The sequence below is a fragment of the Lampris incognitus genome, chromosome 14 (genome assembly GCF_029633865.1).
Source record: "Lampris incognitus isolate fLamInc1 chromosome 14, fLamInc1.hap2, whole genome shotgun sequence".
In the NCBI taxonomy this organism is placed as follows: domain Eukaryota; kingdom Metazoa; phylum Chordata; class Actinopteri; order Lampriformes; family Lampridae; genus Lampris; species Lampris incognitus.
Window position 1 is genome coordinate 34,951,024 of NC_079224.1, and position 19,756 is coordinate 34,970,779.

The 19,756-nt window shown below is 44.9% G+C and overlaps 1 protein-coding gene across 1 annotated transcript in view; it reads right to left on the bottom strand.

Annotated features, from left to right (window-relative positions):
* carmil3 (capping protein regulator and myosin 1 linker 3) overlaps nt 1-19,756 on the bottom strand; it is a 130,098-nt gene that overhangs the window by 15,205 nt on the left and 95,137 nt on the right. Inside the window, exons 30-36 of the mRNA XM_056293867.1 lie at nt 17,958-18,024; nt 17,357-17,544; nt 11,461-11,540; nt 9,561-9,680; nt 7,331-7,499; nt 4,884-5,250; nt 3,318-3,436 (exon numbers count right to left, since the gene is read on the bottom strand). Of these exons, the coding sequence (XP_056149842.1) occupies nt 3,318-3,436; nt 4,884-5,250; nt 7,331-7,499; nt 9,561-9,680; nt 11,461-11,540; nt 17,357-17,544; nt 17,958-18,024 (1,110 nt within the window). The remainder of the gene's footprint in view (nt 1-3,317; nt 3,437-4,883; nt 5,251-7,330; nt 7,500-9,560; nt 9,681-11,460; nt 11,541-17,356; nt 17,545-17,957; nt 18,025-19,756) is intronic.

Sequence of the window (19,756 nt, forward strand, 5' to 3'; positions counted from 1 at the left end):
ACTGGGTTTTGCTAATTAATCCCTGTCCTGTTAGTCTCATAAATTATGTATCTTTTCTCATACTTTTCATTTATCCAGCTAGTTTACATTAGTTAATCTACTAATATGGTAATGTTAGTTATATAGATAACTAAATATGTAACTTAACTGGTTATGGTTCAAACCACTATGTGTATAATGTGTAACATTTGTATTTTTATTGCATATTGTTATAGCTATAACGTTACACATTTTTTGCTGTGAGAAAGATTACTTGAAACAGTTTGGCATCAGCAAGCTAAAGTGTGTATCCTATCTTCCCCTAGGTTCCAAGAATACCGTGCCTCCACTGCTTCAGATGTGATGCCAGCTGCTCCAGGTCAGAAGACTATCACATCATTTTTAAATGATGGACAGCAAAGGATGTACGACCTCAAACATCCACGTCAGAAGGCAATAAGTGATGCCCTTGTAAAAGATCTAATCATTAAGTGCTGCTTGCCACTCTCCATCGTTGACAACGAGGACTTCAAGCACTTCCTGCATGTCCTGGACCCTCAGTACCGGCCCATAGCAAGATCCACAATTTCCTCTGTGACCATTCCAGGAATGGTGGAAGTCAAGAAAGAACAGATAAAGAACCAGCTGGCAGAAGCATCGAGTGTTGCTGTTACCACAGACATTTGGAGTGATCGAAAGATGCAGTCATTCCTTGGAGTGACAGCACACACAGTGGCAATGGATTAAAAAAACAGGAACTCAGCCTTCAGTCATATCTTCTTTCCTGCAAAAGAGTGCATGGGAAACACTCAGGAGAGAAGATTGCAATGATGTTTGAATGCTGTGCTGAAGAATACCTGATTAAGGAATAGATCAACTTTGTCATAACTGACAATGCATCCAACATGAGAAAAGCTTTCCAGGCCAGCTTTCCCCTAGAGGATCCTTGTGATGCTGAAGCTCATGATCCCAGCACATTTGAGGACGATGATGAAATATGGCAAGACCTGATGCCAGAAGATCAACAGACAGTCAATGACACTTTGGCTGAGAACTGTAAGATGCAGAGACTATCATGCTTCACACATTCACTGCAGTTGGTCATAAAAGATGGTCTGAAAGACACCAGTGGGCTGTCAAGCACCCTAGCAAAGCTATCCCGTGCAGCCAACCTCCTCCACAGTGGCACCTCGTTTAAAGACTGCTTTGAAGCGTGTTCTGGTGATGCAACAATTCCAACAGCGAATGCCACACGATGGAATTCCACTCTGAAGCAGGTGAAGGCTTATGTGCATTTAGACATGCAAAAGCTGTCCAGTGTGTTGGAATCAGTGGGGCACAAAAGCCTTATCTTATCCCCGCGAGAGTATGCTCAGCTTAAAGAACTGATCGAAGTTCTTGATCCGTTCTTAGAGGCAACCAACCTAACTCAGGGTGAGACTACTGTCACCGTCAGTGTGATTGTGCCCTGTGTCCTCACTCTGCGCTGTTACCTGCAGGAAATAAGAGGAAAAGCCAGATACTGTGGGCCTCTGGTGAGATCTGGAGAGCTCCTTGAAAACAAGGTTTGCAGAGGTTTTCAGTGCAGTCAAGATACCAGGATGTGAGCTGGCTGAAGGAAGAGGCCCCACCAAATTTCCTTTCACCAATGCCTACTTCATAGCATCTGTGTTGGACCCAGCATTTGGCTTCCAGCGGCTAGAACATGATGTGCAGCTGGACAGTGACGTCAAAGATGTGCTGAAGACTGAGATCAAAGGTGAGAAATGTTTTGATTAACGTTAGTTAAGTGATTAACTATTTGGTTGTTGTGATGTTTATATCATTGAAGGTGTTACAATAAAGCACATAGGCGTGTCATTTGTCATGTAGGCCTAGTCAATAACATATTTGTAATGAGTCCCCCATGCCCCCTCTCATTTCAGAGTATATAAAGGCAGAGGGTGACAAGCAAGCGGTATCAACAGCAGATGCAGCGGAAGCAACAGGACCAGGGGAAGGTGAACTTTCAGAGTCTCCTCCTGAGAAGCAGTTGAGAATGTTCTCCCACTATAGGAGGACTCCCTCCTCCACCGAGAAGAAGCCGTCTGGCCAGGCTCAGTTGACTGCATACCTCAACTTGATCGCTGAGCAGGACTCTGACTCAGTCCCGTGCCTCAGGTTTTGGCAGCAAAACAAATCCAAATTCCCTACCCTCTATCAGATTGCCACACAGGTATTCTCTATCCCTACCTCCAGTGCGCCCATTGAAAGGGTATTTAGTCATGGAGGCATTTTGATGAGGCCTCACCGTGCAAGGTTGAGTAGTTCCATGCTGTCAGATCTTATGTTTTTGAAATGCAACGTGTATGCTTAAAACTAGTGCCACCAGCCTTTTGTTCCTAACTATTCCTGAGAGACAATGTCTTTTGACTAGTTTTTATGAATGTATTGTATGCTGTGGAACTTACTTCTGTATACTGTTTCCACCATTTGCTAATATCATGCTATTCACAGCTATCAAATGTGTTTTGAAGCACATCCAGTGTTCAGAATGTCAAAGAAATTCAGACTGTTCTAAAAATGTGTGTGTGCGCGCATGCTTGCGCGTGCATGTGTGCGAGTGTGTGGGTGTGCATTTGTTTGGCTATCGTGTCACAAAGTAAATAAACTCCCTTTGAAATGGTGACAGCTGTGTCATTTTTGTTTAATGTAGACCTTTTTTATTTGTATGTCAGATCTTTGACTGTGCCCGAGTGGATCACTGGAGCCATCTTGGAACTCGACTCAGACTCAACTTTGATGACTCGGACTCGGACTAGGGTAATAGGGACTTGACTCGGACTCAGGTAATGGGGACTCGACTCGGACTCGACTCGACTTTTCTTTGGTGACTCGGACTTGGACTTGGACTCGAACACTGGGGACTCGAGACTCGACTCGGACTCGAGGTTTAGTGACTCGACTACAACACTGTCTGTTACTGCTCGCCTATTCTGTCTACCAAGCACCTTTGCATGTCTATCTGTCCTGGAGGAGAAATCCTTTCTCTGATGCTCTTACTGAGGATTCGCCCTTCTTTCTTCCTCTGTAGCATTATTCCTCATCCGAACTGAGGGTTTTATGATCGAGGGTGTTGTACATTCGAACGTATCCTATTTTTATCTGTTGGAGCGTGTAATGTGATTGTAAAGCACTCTGAGACTGCACTGTGATTTAGGGCTACACAAATTAAATTTGACTTGACTAGAGTACTTTTGGCAATGTGTCCATTAAGGCTGCCATAGAAATGAGTTATCTTCTGGTCATTATCATTATTACAACAGCTGCTGTTAGCACACCTACAGTAACAATAACACACACACCTTATTAGGAATAGGAGGACGCTGTCCCTCAGGCCCTCTTGGCTTCAGTTTCTCTTCTTGCTTCTTTTCACTTTCTTCCCCTTCCCTCTCTCCTTCCAACCTTTCTGCTTCTTCTGTTGGAGACAGAAACAGTAATTGATCAGTTTGACCACAATTGACATCGAAATCCCCTGATGTATTTGTGAAACGCAGGCTTAATCTAGACTGATTTAAGGACTTAACATCATTGCCTTGTGTGTACTGTTTATACATCTGCAACAATCTGCATTTTGGCAGAGTAGCTGTACCAATTTGTGATTTAACAATTGATTTGATAGAGTTGTCTTTCATAAAGAGTAATAATATTCACACTAGTCTTAGAGGAGATCCATAGAATAAGAAACTGAGGTGCAACATCACTGCCTTTGCACCGTCCAGATAACTACGCTCACATACTGAATGTGAAGCAAAGTGAAAGTAGAAAAAAACATTGCTGAGATTCACTATTGCTTAGTAACATAAGCCGAACAGAAACACTCTTCAAATCAAAATAGAAAATATGGCTATTTGTTGGATTTTTTTAATCTGCGGCAGACAGATGAGTCAGTCATGTTTTCATTGCGTCTCACTATAAATCACAGGTCCCATCTCCTGCACACAGCTAAGTCCTAATGGTGGTTATGTGATGGCATTGCCAATTTTTAGCCTTTCTACACCATTATGTTTTTGACATTTTTTATAATCCTTTTAATGCATGGCTCGGGTGTGGGTGCTGGCTATGTACTGATCTTTTAACTCCCAATTCCCAATTCAACAGTGGATCTACAGTATGAATGCAGCCCTTCTGCTCATCACAGTCTCTGCTAAGAACCAGAGCTCACTGATCTTTCTAAGGGGATTACGCTTGCCATATGCCCTAAAAATGCACTTCCAACAGAAATGTCTTTTGACATTTGTTTAGTTCTGAGAATTTTGTTTTAGATTTTATAATCCTTTCATATTTATTTTTTTACCACATTTATGACTACTGGAATTTTTGATGGATGGCAATGTGTTGCGTGTTACTCTCTGCAGTTTTACAAATAAAAGGCATCCTTGTTGTTCGGGTTCAAAAGTAGTTGTATAGTATAGTACCGTCCATATTATCACAATGGATTTCTACAGATTTATCTCTATTACACAGATTAAATATCGAATTAAATATCTTATGGATGAATTCTTCCACAGTTATTTTTATCTTCATTTATTCATGTTTATTTCGCTCACTTCCATGTAAACCTCTGAACAGTAACTTTGCATACAAATGTCTTTATGCACGCTCTGGACTGAAGAGGTCACTTAGATGAGTGATGAAATGTATCTGTCAATAAACATTGTATCCAGATGAACTGAGTCAACTTTCTTTGATTTGCATACAAATATTTACCAATCAAAATTATACACATTCCATGGCCAAAAAGGAGCAGGAAGAATAAAAACAAAAATAAAATACAACCTTGTATTACCTACCTCTTTTATTAGTTAAGGGTACCTCCCAATAGTTATCAATGTTGAGAATTTGGTTTATTAAAGCTGCAGTACCTAAACTCCCCTGCAGGTGTCGCTGCCTCATAATGGCCAGACTGGGCTTGCTGCTCTGTGGCGGTGGTTCTGGCCTCTGCCCATGGGGGACTCCAAAGATGCTCTGTCTCTCCTCCTCCTCCATCTGTCTGTCTCGCAGTGAGTTTGGCGAGAGGGGCACTATACGCTCCTGTCTGCCCGGCTCTGTTTGTCTGTCCGCCGGCCTGTCGGAGGAGATGATGTGTCCGTTGGTGCAGATGTCCTGCTGGGTGTCTATCTGTCTCTCGGCGTCACGGTCCAAGGGCTTGGTGTCGTACGTGCTGCTGGTGTCAGAGTCCTCAATTTCAGCCCCAATGCAGCTGTACACCATGCTGACCAGGTCTGTGGACTGGTTAGACAGACGAGAAAGAGAAAAGAACACGGAAATGTATTAGGCATATAGGTCAGACGCAAAGAAAAGCTGCGTGTGTGTGTGTGTAAAAGTAATGGAAAGAGAGAAATAGTTTAAAAAAAAAAGTCATGGTATCTACTGCTCTGTTTGACTTCACAGAAAACTAGCACCAACACAGGAAGGCATTGGGAATAGCAGGTGGGAGCCTCAGCAGGCTATGAGGCATAATTTAATGCCATGTTGAACTGTTGGAAGAGCTTGCAGTTTTGAATCATATCTACGAGTTGGATTGAGATCAAAACTGGGTCAGCTGGCACTTATAGATAACTATTCTGGGTTTACTTCAGCCTTGTCAGACTACCTGATAGGTGCACATTGCCAAAAAAAATTAATACACAGTGCCAGAAAAAATAATAAAAAAGAAATTGAACCATTTGAAAGACATTAAGTCTTTTATTATGTCCATTTTCAGTGTTGCAAACCCAAACCATCTATTGAGGTAGATTCAAACAAACGCAGCTAATTTCTTAGAATTTTTTTTTTGTTTTTACCTCGGCACTAACATACCAGTATTGTGGCCATGATGAGACAAATTTAGGTCAGTCAACTTCAGATGTGTTACACTTTGCCTTCCCCTCCTACCCCTTCCAACTTTGTCAGGGTGTAACGCAGTTGAGAAAATTATTTCCCACAAATCATGGCTGTCTCTCTCTCGAGCCACAGTTAATTGATTAAAAACTAAAAGCTGTGTAGCAGTTTTGGAAATTTAACTTCAGTTATGAATCGTTACGCCTTGGCTGTGGATTTTTACAATACACCCACAGCCCTCTTGAAATATTCAGCAAGTATAATGCAGAATGGCCACAGAAGAGCTGTGGGACTGTGTGGAATCCGGGGCTTGTTGTGACAGATTTACTCCCTTGAGAGGTAAATCTCTTTTTGCTTGCTGCATTTCCTCGTGTCTGCGGGGTCATCTAAACAGCAGAACCCCTGGAACCGAAGGCATTCGGCATTTTACTGATGGTGCCGTCTAGGGGGCAAACACTCGAACGCCAGACCCCCACTTTAAAGGGCCATTTCCCAGCTGGCTGTCATTCTGCTGGCAGCTGATAGGAAGGATGGCACCATTATGACTGTTGCGACCATGATCATATTGCATTTATGTTGTGGTAAGTGTGTATGTGTTTCTCTTTTGTTCTTTGTCACAAAGTGGTTATCCTTAAAGAGTTACTTAACACTAGACAGTTTTTTTTGGTGGCTTTCTTCCCTTATTTTTCTGCCCAATTGTACCCGGCCAATTACCCCACTCTTCCGAGCTGTCTCGGTCACTGCTCCACCCCCTCTGCCGATCCGGGGAGGGCTGCAGACTACCACATGCCTCCTCCGATATATGTGGAGTCGCCAGCCGCTTCATTTCACCTGACAGTGAGGAGTTTCACTGGGGGGACGTAGCGCGTGGGAGGATCACGCTATTCCCCCCCTGAACAGGTGCCCCGACCGACCAGAGGAGGCGCTAGTGCAGCGACCAGGACACATACCCACATCCGGCTTCCCACCCGCAGAGACGGCCAGTTGTGTCTATAGGGATGCCCGACCAAGCCGGAGGTAACATGGGGATTCGAACCAGCAATCCCCATGTCGGTAGGCAATGGAATAGACCGTCACGCTACCTGGACACCCAACACTAGACAGTTTAAGCGAGTTTGCTGACATCCACAGGTTAAAAACCATGTAAAGGTTAAAAACATGGCAGGCTGGTCTGGGTACTGTTTGACGTTAGCATAGGAGGATAAACACAGCTGCAGCTAACAAGATAATGTCTCTGACTTATCAGCACTGACAGACAGACAGAGCCAACACTAACAATTGTCATTTGTACTGTTAATGCTGCTTCTTTGGCACACCTCCATCCGAAAGATCCAATATCAATGTTATATATACTTTACACAATACATGTCCACGTTATTTTGTCATTTAAAAGGGTGTCGAGGTTGGCGTTGGGAGTGGTGAAGTGGACATGGGGGGGGCTCTGTTCTTGGTTTTGTTGATTTTGTCCTGGTCAGGACATAAGACATACCTGTCTTTGGATGAGGCAGGGCGGGCTAGCAACCCTCAACCCGTGCGGCGGCGCTCCCTGCATGGGTCGAGGTGACGGCATGTTCCCATTCGCTCCTTGACCCGCCACCTCCATCTTCCCAGGATCCTTGGGGTGTTGAATCATTGAGTAAACGTTCTCTGAGGCGCAGCTGGAGCAGACACACCGACATAACACACAGGCAAATACAGAACAAAGAGATGTTTGTGTGTGATTCACTGCTCGCATGCAATGACCAGTCGTACAGTGTGCCCGAGGTTGGACAGGCCCCGAGTCAAAATGAGAAAAGCTGATGTTGGATCACGCTCGCACTCAGCCTGACTTTTCGTGCTGGAATAATAATGTATTGTATGCAGGATCCACTGCCTATGGTAACAATTTCTTAAGCCCCTCTTATATCAGTGGAAACATTACAGGCCATGGTGCAGCATAATGAAACTGGTGACTAACCCCCTCCAATACAGAGGCGTAATCTGAAAGTGAAATTCTGCAACAAAAAAAAAAGGAAAAAAAAGAAGTTAATTACTGTAATTAAAATGCTTTTTGTAGTCGTTGGCATCTGGGTCAGCCATATTTCTGCCTGTGCGATGCTCTCTCCGGGTCTTCTAGTTTAGACTACAGTAAATCTCACCTCCTGTCCGAGTCGCAGATCTCCCATGTTCTGCTGCAGCAGGATTTAATTGAGATATAGTTGCATCATCTGTTTTTGGTCTTACAGAGATTTCCTGGTGAATTCAGTTTGTAAGCTCCACAGATAGCTGAAACAAGCAGTTCTCCAAGTTCAGAGCCGCCTAACCCTGTTTCATGTCAATGTAAGCAATCACAAGTGCCCCAAGTAATATTATCTCCCTTTAATTATTGGTCTTCACTTAATCCCCTTTTTCACCTCTTCACCACCTACAGTTCTGACTTTTGTTTGACATTTTTTTGACGGTTGTGTCATTGCACAAGAGCTCCCTGAAAGTACCCCACGCGGAAACGTTGAAGCAAAGGAAAAAAAATTCAAGCTGCAACAATGATCTCCACCATTAAAATACCGATTAAGAACTGAAACACTTTGGGGACATATAGACAAGTTTACGCGGCACTTCCGGTCCATTTCCGCATTCGGGCCACCCTATGCTTTTCTTTTCTGGTGTAACAAGTAGCTACCTAGTTACCACAGTTCAGGGAAAGGGTTTTCTTTGGTTGGCTTTTTGGCAATGAAGTGATGGGAACAAAGATGTTTTCGGTGGTTTCTTCAAATTCAAAGCCTTCAACCACATCCGTGATTCAAACTCTGTTGTTGGTTTTCTGTGGAAGGACAGCAATGGAAAGCAGGGACATTGCCGTTTTGTGGCAGGGTGATGGGCAACACACTCTCTATCCAACCACTCATTCAGGCGTTTCCGTGTATTAGTACAGCCACGCACCGCACAACGTGTCCCTGAACCATTTTTTGATTTTCTCATGTCCAGTTTGAATGTTTAATGTTGGTGGAGATATCACAGATCTAGGCTTGCATGTTTACATCTGGTTACGGATGATTAGACCAGAAGAACAATGCACCCACCCCGGCGTCCTAGGTAAGGGCGGGAAAACTCGTCTCTATCTAGGATACCATTTCTGGCTTTTAAACCAGAAAGTGGTTAAAGTCAGAAACACCTTCAACCGATGACTAGGCCGACTTAATGGATGATATTCAAAACAAAGGAAGGAATAACTTTCTCCTTAAAACTGCAACAGGAAAAGTTTGGAAAAATTATGAGAAAAATGTGTCAAATACTTTACTCCTTAGCACCCATCTTTTGTTGGAGATGATCTTTTGTGAACTGAAATGTAAGCATGTTTAAGGGAGCATCCAAAGGTTAAGGGTCTACTTAAATAAAAATGAAAACGTGGATCTAATTTCAAGTATTGTATTTTTTTTTCTATACTGTGCATCTTATTTGAGAAAGTGCGGATATGCAGAGATGCTATACTTTGTTTGAATACTTTTCTACTATATACTGTATGTTGAATTTATACTGAATATTGTTTCGACAACTGTATATTGTAGAACGCCATGCAATATCCAAATAATAAATGAATTAAAAAAAGAAAGAACTTACCACTCCTCGCAGTGACATTTATGCCTGTCAAAGGAGTACTTTAAAATTACTATTACTCTTTATTGTATACTTTAATGGTACTTTTGCAACTTCCTCCCCTCATCCCTCCACTTCCTGCTTACTCGCTGTCCTGATTGGAGATGGTAGAGTTGCGGTTCTTGCGGAAGCCAGAGAAGATTGACAGCATGCTGCGTCTCTTTTTCCGCCTTAGTGACTGGGCCTGATGGAGGGATGACAGCTGACTGATAAGGATGGAGAAAGAGACAGAGGACGGATCGGGAGCGTGGTGGAAAAATAGAATGAGTTAGAGAGAAATTGAGTGGAAAAGGTAATGGCGACAAAGAGATGAGGGAGCCATGGAGAAAGAAAGAAAGAAAGAAAGAGAGAGGGGGGGGGGGTCAGGGATGGGATGGAAAGACAGTGAAAGATAAAAAGAGAGAAAGAGAGAGACAGAGTGACCAAGGGTCCGAGTAGAAGAAAATGTCTTGTGTACCTGTGTGTGCATCTTGATGGTAGCCAATCAAATCTCATCTGTAGCCAACAGTATGTATGCACGGTCTGTATTACTAAACCTTATATCAGTATTAGGGATGTTTATTACTGAGAATCTGCTGATCTGAATCCGGATGCAATATCTATATTCCACGGAAAAATACTGCTGCAGTTAAAGTACAACAAAAGGTAGTAAAACAGATCCAAATCAGGTAATTTATGCTTAACCGAATCGCTCTACATTAAGGGGTGGGGGGGGGGGCATAACGGCCTTCCTTAAACGTTTGTTTTTTATTTTTCAACAAAGTAATCAAGACTATAATCATATGGGTCGTGTCAAAACGTAGTGAGGTCATTATCGCCTTGCCAAACACTGGCATTACAGACATTACAAGCGGCTATTTGGCCGATTTCACCTTAAAATGTAAAATAGTACGGCATCCGGGTAGCAGAGTGGTCTATTCCGTTGCCTACCAACATGGGGATCGCCGATTCGAATCCCCGTGTTACCTCCGGCTTGGTCGGGCGTCCCTACAGACACAATTGGCCGTGACTGCGGCTGGGAAGCCAGATGTGGGTATGTGTCCTGGTTGCTGCACTAGTGCCTCCTCTGGTTGGCCGGGGCGCCTGTTCAGGGGGGGAGGAGGGGGAACTGGGGGGGGAATAGCGTGATCTTTCCATGCGCTATGTCCCCCTGGCGAAATTCCTCACTGTCAGGTGAAAAGAAGCGGCTGGTGACTCCACATGTATCGGAAGAGACATGTGGTAGTCTGCAACCCTCCCCGGATCAGCAGAGGGGGTGGAGCAGTGACCGGGATGGCTCAGAAAAGTGGGGTAATTGGCCAAATGCAATTGGGGAGAAAAAAAGGGGGGGGTAAAATAGTGCCACAATATAGCTGTTTTACCCGCCTAGCTTTACACCCATCTTGCTGATGCCAATTACGAATAATGACCAAGTGAGACACCCATATGACAGCTGGCACAGACAGAAATAGAAGGGACAAAATAAATAGAGGGTCAGAATTTCATCCGAGTTTGAGTGGAGTTTGCATGTTCTCCCTGTGTCTGTGTGGGTTTCCTCCGGCTGCTCTGGTTTCCTCCCACGGTCCAAACACATATAGGTCAGGTGAATCAGCCAGACTAACTTGTCCCTGGGTGTGAGTGTCAGCCCTGTGATGGACTGGCGACCTGTCCAGAGTGTCTCCCCGCCTGCCACCCAGTGACTGCTGGGATAGGGTCTAGCATCCCGCGACCCTAATTTGGATAAGTGGCTTGGATAATGGGATGGAATTTGATCGGACTTAATATCGCTAATCGATCAGTTAAAATGAGCCTTGATAGGCTCAGATTTCATGACATCCGTACTTAGTATGCTACGTTTGTCTTCGGTGTAGTATCTCGATATAGCACACGTGTACTGTAGCCTAGTGTGGAATATATTTACCCTGACAGTGCGCCTGTGTTTCAGTCCTAAACAGCTCTTCATCCCTATTTTAAAACAAAACGTTGAGTAACTCAGTCTGCCAGTACCTGTCAGGTAGCACTCTCTTGCTGTAGAAATCAGGTAATCCATCTTCAAGCAAGCTGACTCCGCCATTCTCTGAACAATGCTACACTCACGCAAACACGTGCACATGGACACACACACACACACAGTGCAAAAAAAAAACATAACAGGATTAGAATGATCAATGCCACCATGTCAACAAAAAACTGAAAGGCTGACAAAAGGCTGTATCGCTTCGAATGGCCGGCTGTCAGAACCGGATCCCCGGCCAACAGAGGCAAAGCAAAACAAATTTATTTGTATGGCACATTTTAGCAACAAGGCAATTCAAGGCTTTACATAAAACATAAAAGGCATTAAGACAAAATGTAAAAGCAACATAAGGCAATAAAAAGACACTTAAAAACAAGAAGTGAGTGAAAGTTGTAGCGCAGCGTAAGATGATAACCAAAAGCTTCAAATTTGATTGACTAAAAGGCAGCAGCAAACAGGAACTCCTCCAGCCTGGATTCAAAACAAAAGTTGCAGCAGACTGCAGTTTTCTGGGAGTTTGTTGCAGATACGTGGTGCACAAAAACTGAAAGCTGCCTCTCCATGTTCAGTTTTGACTTTGGGGACACAAAGCAGACCAGTCCCAGACCATCTCAGAGGTCTGGATGGTTCATAGTGCAGGAGAAGATAAGAAATGTATTTTGGCCCTAAACCATTCAGTGCTTTCTAAACCAAGAGCAGCATTTGAAAATCAGTTCTTTGACGGACAGGAAGCCCAGAGTAACAACCTCAGACCTGGAGGGATGTGATCAACTTTTTTGGTCTTGGTAAGGACTCCAGCAGCAGCGCTCTGATTAGCTGCAGCTGCTTGATCGATTTTTTTGGAGAGACCTGTAAAAATAACGTTACAACAGTCGAGTCGACTGAAGATAAATGCAGAGAGGTTTATTTGCAATTAACAACTTATCGGCGCTTCCTTAACCAGCTTTGCACCGATTTAGAGAAAAAAGCTCTTCCGAAGCCTCTGAGCAAACAAGACACCGGGTTACAAATTGCCCCACAGCTCCCCCGAGATGGGCAAGCGCGATAAACATTTGAATCATAGACAACAACGCAGGCGCTCCCTTATTTAAAAAGTAAATGATTTATGGAAAGGGCCACCGGCAGTGAGAGCGAGATAAGTGACAAATGTTCTCAGAAAGTGGCAGACTGGAGACGAGAGGGATAAACAAGGAATGAACGACGGGTGAATATTGTTTTCCCGAGTTCATTTTCCTCCGCAGCTCTTGTGAGGACACGAGAAGGACCCGACTCTCACACCCGAGGGCAGGTTCAAATTTGGGGGAGGAATATATATTTTACAGTGCCATCAGAAAACCGCCACATGCGTTGGGTTTCAGAAATACAGCAGTGACACTAACTCTGTTCTCACAACACCGAGGGAGGCCAGCTAACACTCGTGAATCTTCGCTTTCTCAGGGTACTTAAATTTATACGAGTAGCTGATGCCAGGACTTCAACCGGCAACAGGAGGAGCGCGGACGTTAAAGTCCTTACAACGGTTACCAGTCAGTTTGAAAACATTCAATAATTCTTTTATTTCTATGTCTTTTGATGACATTGTCATTTACTCTCTGTACACACGCACACACACACACACACACACACACACACACACACACACACACACACTACTCAACCTACTTTCAGCTTGCTCCCATGTAAATTGCATAGTATGGATTCTGATGTACAAAATGCACTTTGTAAGTAGAGAGAGAAATGACCGATTTAGCCTTCCGCCCAGCACCCACTAGCAAGTATAGATAATAGATGGGTGAGTGATTTATTGACCTCCACTCTGAAGAATGAAACGGGTCAAACAGCCATGGAGAAATCCTGTGTGGTAATGTGTGTCAAGCTTCCCTGGCTCTGTAATAGGATAAAGAGCAAACTAACCCTCCACCGTAAAAAGATTATCCTATGTAAGGTTGACGCCCATGGACGTGCAAGAGATGTAAATCGAAAGAAAAATGGTCTGACTTACCCCAACTCCCCCCTACCTCTGCGTATAATCTCGCCAATTGTACCTGGCCAATTACCCCACTCTTCCGAGTCAACCCGGTCGCTACGCCACCCCCTCGGCCGATCCGGGGAGGGCTGAAGACTACCACATACCTCCTCCGATACACGTGGAGTCACCAGCCACTTCTTTTCACCTAACAGTGAGGAGTTTCGCCAGGAGGACGTAGCGCGTGGGAGGATCACGCTATTCCCCCCAGTTCCTCCTCCACTCTGAACAGGTGCCCTGACTGACCAGAGGAGGAGCTAATGCAGTGACCAGGACACATACCCACATCCGGTTTCTCACCTGCAGACATGGCCAATTGTGTCTGTAGGGACGCCTGACCAAGCCGGAGGCAACACGGGGATTCGAACTGGCGATCGCCGTGTTGGTAGGCAATGCAATAGACCGCTACGCTATCTGGACACCATGTAAATGTTTTTTATCGTGTAGATGTGAAGTCCTCTGAGACAGCAATGGATTTAGAGCCATACAAATAAATTTGCCTCCTCAGAAAGTGGGCGGAGAACGTTGCTGAATACACTAGCAGTCGCACCGTTACTCAGAAAGAAAAGACAATCTGGACATCCTTGTAACCTGAACTGAAAGGACGTCGACTTTGAAGGAGGCAGGTCTTGCCTATACTGATTACTCTGGCAGCACTTTGGCTAACAACCAGAAATATAATTAGATCATATCCATCCCATTCGTCGAGCTATACTTTGGCGGTGTAAAGGGTGCTACAGAACAAGCCATTTGGTGCACTGAAAGAGAAAAGTGGACATCAGCAAAGCTAGTGCTCCCTCCAGACAACCGATGAGTGTGTTTCCTCATGCTATCAAAGCCCTTATTTTATCCATGACTATCTGGGAGGCAGACCAGGGCTTTTTCTGTCTGACAATGGACTTCTCTTCATCCTTTCTCACAACTCCCGATTCTCCTCTAGGATAAACTTTGAACATTTATAAAGGAGGGTTAGACTGCGGGTGCAAATGTCAGAGGAGAAGCTAATTTACTAAGTGAATGGGATAGAAGTACACGCCAGAAAAATATCACTTCACCCACTGGGTCAAACGTAAACTGGATTAAGGTGAACATCTTGTGTAGTATACCTTTAAAGGAAAGCTGAACACACGGAGAACATACATGTCATATACACTATCAATTCATGCGAATGGTTGAAAATAAAGAGCTCATACAACTAAGCTGCCCATCTCTGAAAGTCAGTCTTAATCAGAATGTCCTCTTCCAGGAGGATCAGAATAGAATCAGGATCAGAATACTTTATTCATCCCCGAGGGGAAATTGGGTTCTATTAGACACTCACGCTCTAATAAGAAAAAACTAAAAACTAACAAGATACAAGATAACAACAACATAGAAACAAACAGAAACAAATAGAAATAAAAGATAAAATAAGAAATAGAAATAAGAACAAAATATATCAACATATAACACCCTATCTATACTACACTACCGCAGCACACAACAAGCAGCACAAACAAAACCCGACAGGGTAAAACAAGTCGAAGGGCCAGTTCAATGACCATTAACTCAGAGTGTCCGACACTCTGAGGGAGGACTTGTAAAGTTTGATGGCCACATGCAGGAATGACCTCCTGTGGCGCATTTCGGCAGAATGAGTCTATTACTAAGAGTACTCCTGTGCCCAACCAGCACGTCATGGAGTGGGTGGGAGACATTGTCAATGATGGCACATAATTTCAACAGCGTCCTCCTCTCAGAAACCGCTGCCATAGAATCCAGTTCCACCCCCACAATGTAACCGGCCTCACGGATCAGTTTATTAAGCCTGTTTGCATCCGCTACTCTCAACCTGCTGCCCCAACACACAACAGCAAACAGGAGAGCACTGGCCACTACAGACTCACCACATCCTGAGCATTGTCTGGCAGATTTTGAAGGACCTCAGCCTCCTCAAAAAGTAGAGATGTCTCTGTCCCTTCTTGTAGAGGGCATCAGTGTTCTTAGCCCAGCCCAGTTTATATACACCCCCAGGTACTTGTAGTATTCCACAGTGTCCACACTGACCCCCTGGATGGAGACAGGGTCACTGGTGTCATGTCCCTCCTCAGGTCAACCACCAGCTCCTTTGTCTTAGTCATGTTGAGCTGCAGATGGTTCTGCTCACATCATGTGACAAAGTTTCCCACCACAGCCTTGTACTCAGCCTCCTCACCCTTACTGATGCATCCGACTATAGCAGAGTCATCAGAGAGCTTCTGAAGATGGCAGGACTTTGTGTGGTAGTTGAGGTCTGTGGTGTAGAGGGTGAAAAGGAAAGGGGACAGGACTGTCCCCTGTGGAGCCCATGTTGCTGACCACTCTGTCTGACACACAGTGTTGCAAGCACACATACTGTGGTCTACCAGTAAGGTAGTCAACAATCCAGGACACAAGGGGGGCATCTACCTGCATTGCTGCCGGCTTCTCACCCAGTAGAGCCAGCCAGATGGTGTTGAAGGCGCTGGAAAAGTCAAAGAACATGACCCTCACAATGCTTGCTGGCTTATCCAAGCGGGCGTAGGCACGGTTAAGCAGGAAAATGATGGCATCCTCAACTCCCAGTCGGGGTTGGTAGGCGAACTGGAGGGGGTCTAAGTGTGGCTTGACTGTGGGCCGAAGCTGTCCAGGATGACTCTTTCCAGAGTCTTCATAATGTGTGAAGTCAATGCTACCGGTCTGTAGTCCTTGGAGTCCCTGGGATGCGGTGTTTTAGGCACAGGAATGAGGCAGGAAATCTTTCACAGCAGGGGGACCCTTTGAAGTCTAAGGCTCATGTTAAAGACATGGTGGAACACTCCACATAACTGGGGGGCACAGGCTTTGAGCACCCTGGGGCTAACACCATCCGGGCCTGCCGCCTTGCTTGCGTGAAGTCTCATTCACTGTCTTCTAACATGGTCAACCATGAAGCAAACTGTAGGTGTTACAGGTGTGTGTGTGTGTGTGTGGAGGGGGGGTCATCAGGTTGGAGAGGTCCATTAGTCTGGGAACCCAGGGAGGGGGGGGGGTAGGGCCCCCACTGGAGGCTGGGGGGATATAAGGAGGGGGGGTGCAGTGAAATTGACAGTTGATGAAGGCAGGCAACAGATGAGACTGGGGGGAACGGGGAGGGGTCATTGTGTCAAATCTGTTAAAAAACCCATTAAGTTCATTGGCCCTGTCAAAGCTGCCCTCCACTCCTCTGCTGCCAGTCAGCCTGAAACCAGTGGTGATCTTCATACCACTCCAGACCTCTCTCATGTTGATCTGTTGGAGTTTCTGCTCCAACTTCCTCCTGTAGTTATCTTTAGCCTCCCTGATTCTCACCTTAAGGTCCCGTTGGATTTTTCGCAACTCCTCCTTATTGTCAGCTCTAAAAGCCCTCTTCTTTCCATGTAAACTATCCCCCGGGATGTCTTGTGTAAATGCTTTGACGTCACATCAGCTCACCACACTGCCAATAAGACTGAGAGCACTAGGATGGCAGCTCATTACACCACGTGTTTTTTAAAGGACACTGTTGGTCTGATTCATATTGGCTGCCTTTCAGTCACTTTCCATCATCTGGTCTGTGGAAGTTGATTTGGGCTTTACACGTTTTTTCTCTTCTGTATTGAAGAGTGACACCGGTGGAGTTTCTCAGCATTGAGTTTATGTGAAGGCATGCATCGCTCTCAGACTGCATGGCGCCTCCTAGTGGCGTTACAACAGATATACAGAAACACTCATAACTGCTCAAACATGCCTGAAACTTTTCCTTAAGGATCTCAGTATTACAAGCTATCAGCCCATGTATGTATTTATGTTATATTTTCTATCCCTTTAACAAAGCCATTTGTTTTACAGGTCATGTGACTCACAGACTCAGCAGGAAGGTACCCAGTCCTGTGTCTTCGGGGAGGGCGTGGCCTGACGTGGGTCACATGACGCAAGGGTGAACCGTTGGTAGGGAGGGTGGACAAGCACTCCCATGATGCAGAGCGAGACAGGGGGGTGGCGTGGGCGGGAGCAGTGGGGGGAGGGGAGGAGTTGGGGTCGTCGCCCAGGCCTAGGATGAGGAAGAAGGCATGGTGACCAAATGGAAGTAATTTCCATGCTTTTATTCGCAGCATTTTATATTATATATGTCCACCGGTTTACGGTCGATTCACTTGTGACTGAAAATAAGGTTCAACACAAAAACACACAAACGCATTTAAGTGGGTTCAAAGTTCGACTGCAGCTGCAATACATTAACTTATGAAAAAGCACTTACTCGCAATAACTCTGTTGTAAAAGCGCGACGAGGGCTATTTTTTGTCTAACATTTTTCATTGACATTTCAGCAGTAAAACACTTTCTCACTTTATTAAATATAAAGTCAATTGACTTCAACCTTGTTACTGACTTTAAAAGTAAAGGGTTGCATGAGCTCTCATGGGCTGTCAGCGGGGAAGGTCTCGGTAATGAAACTAAGCTTACTCAGTCTGGTGGAGACGGGACGGATCCTTCTGGTTCTCGAGGTCCTCTTCTTGATGGCCATCGTGTCCTGTTGACCAAAGGAGATAACAGAGATGAGGAATACCCGTGATCACCATGGTTGTAAACCTTCCTGATTTTCCTGGGAATATTTCACATTTTCACCACTCACTCCGGTTTTATCCTTTCAGGTTCATAATTTCTGTCACACAATTCCATCTATCCATCCATTATCCAAACCGTTTATCCTGCTCTCAAGGTTGTGGGGATGCTGGAGCCTATCCCAGCAGTTACTGGGCGGCAGGCGGGGAGACACCCTGGACAGGCCGCAAGGCCATCACAGGACCTATTTATTGCTCATAACCTGCCTATGCACTATGCATACACCCTTATGACTCCAACATCCTGCAGTTTCCAACTAAACGATCATTTATATTTTTCTCAGAAACCAGAAGTGGGTAGGCGATGTGTATATTGATTTCCATTCAACCACCGTGGAGGTGGTAAGGATTGCTGTTCTTGAAATTCAATTTCGCTGATGTTGTAAGGATTGCAGTGTCATTCTTCACCAAAAGTTAATAAAATTGAAAAGGGAGAATTTTCTTTCTTTTTTATTTGAACAATGAATTTGTGCACAATTATCAAGGTAAATAACGTTTGACAATAGATAACGTTGGCTACCCACGTTAGCATTATTGAATGTTTCGCTCCTTCTCTGAACCTAGCCAATAACTGTTGTACAGTTAACAGTTAGCCAACATAATTAGTTTAATTATGAATTAGTCAGATAACAGAGGTACACTACAAAACCTTTGATTTTCTGGATTCTGCCATTGTTTGCCGTCGTAATGCGCAGCAGAAGTCACCAACTATTTCTGGCAAAAAGGTGCCCGAAGGGCGTCCAGGTAGTAGACTAGTGGTCTACTCCGTTGCCTACTAACATGGGGATCGCTGGTTCGGATCCCCATGTTACTTCTGGCTTGGTCGGGCGTCCCTAAAGGCACAATTACCCGTGTCTGTGGGTGGGAAGCCGGATGTGGGTGTGTCCTGGGCGCTGCACTAGCACCTCCTCTGGTTGGTCGGGGTGCTTGTTTGGGGGGGGGGGGAGAACTGGGGGGAATAGTGTGATCCTCCCATGCGCTACGTCCCCCTGGTGAAACTCCTCACTGTTGGGTGAAAAGGAGCGGCTGGCGACTCCACGTGTCGGAGGAGGCATGTGGTAGTCAACAGCCCTCCCCGGATCAGCACAGGGGGTGGAGCAGCGACTAGGACGGCTCGGAGAGCGGGGTGATTGGCCAGGTACAATAGGGGAGAAAAGGGGGGGGGGTCAAAAAAAGATCACGGAAGTGTGCAAAGGGTCGATACGGTCTCCATGGTTACACATTAAGCAAGGAGGGCTCCCCATTCGGCTGATTTGATGGTGATGAGTATAAAACATACATTTCAGACATCACAGGAAGAAGATTTTCCCTTCTATCATGGACAGAATTAAAGGAAGGCGTTAACTGGAATGGATTCACTGACTTTATCTTATCTTTCCCATACGACACAAGTCGCCAGAAAGCAGTCACTGAAACTCACTGCGGGAGGACCCACACACATCAAGGTTGCCAAATACGACAACCACAATAGTGTTGAAACGAAATCAAATTTTAAAGTGGAATTAACGCTATGGTGTCTCAAACTAGTTTTGAATAGACATTGGTGATAGTTTTCTTTTTTGATTTTGTTATACTTTGTTAATTCCCGTGGGGAAATTATGCTCTATATTTAACCCATCCTAGTTGTGTAGCTAGGAGCAG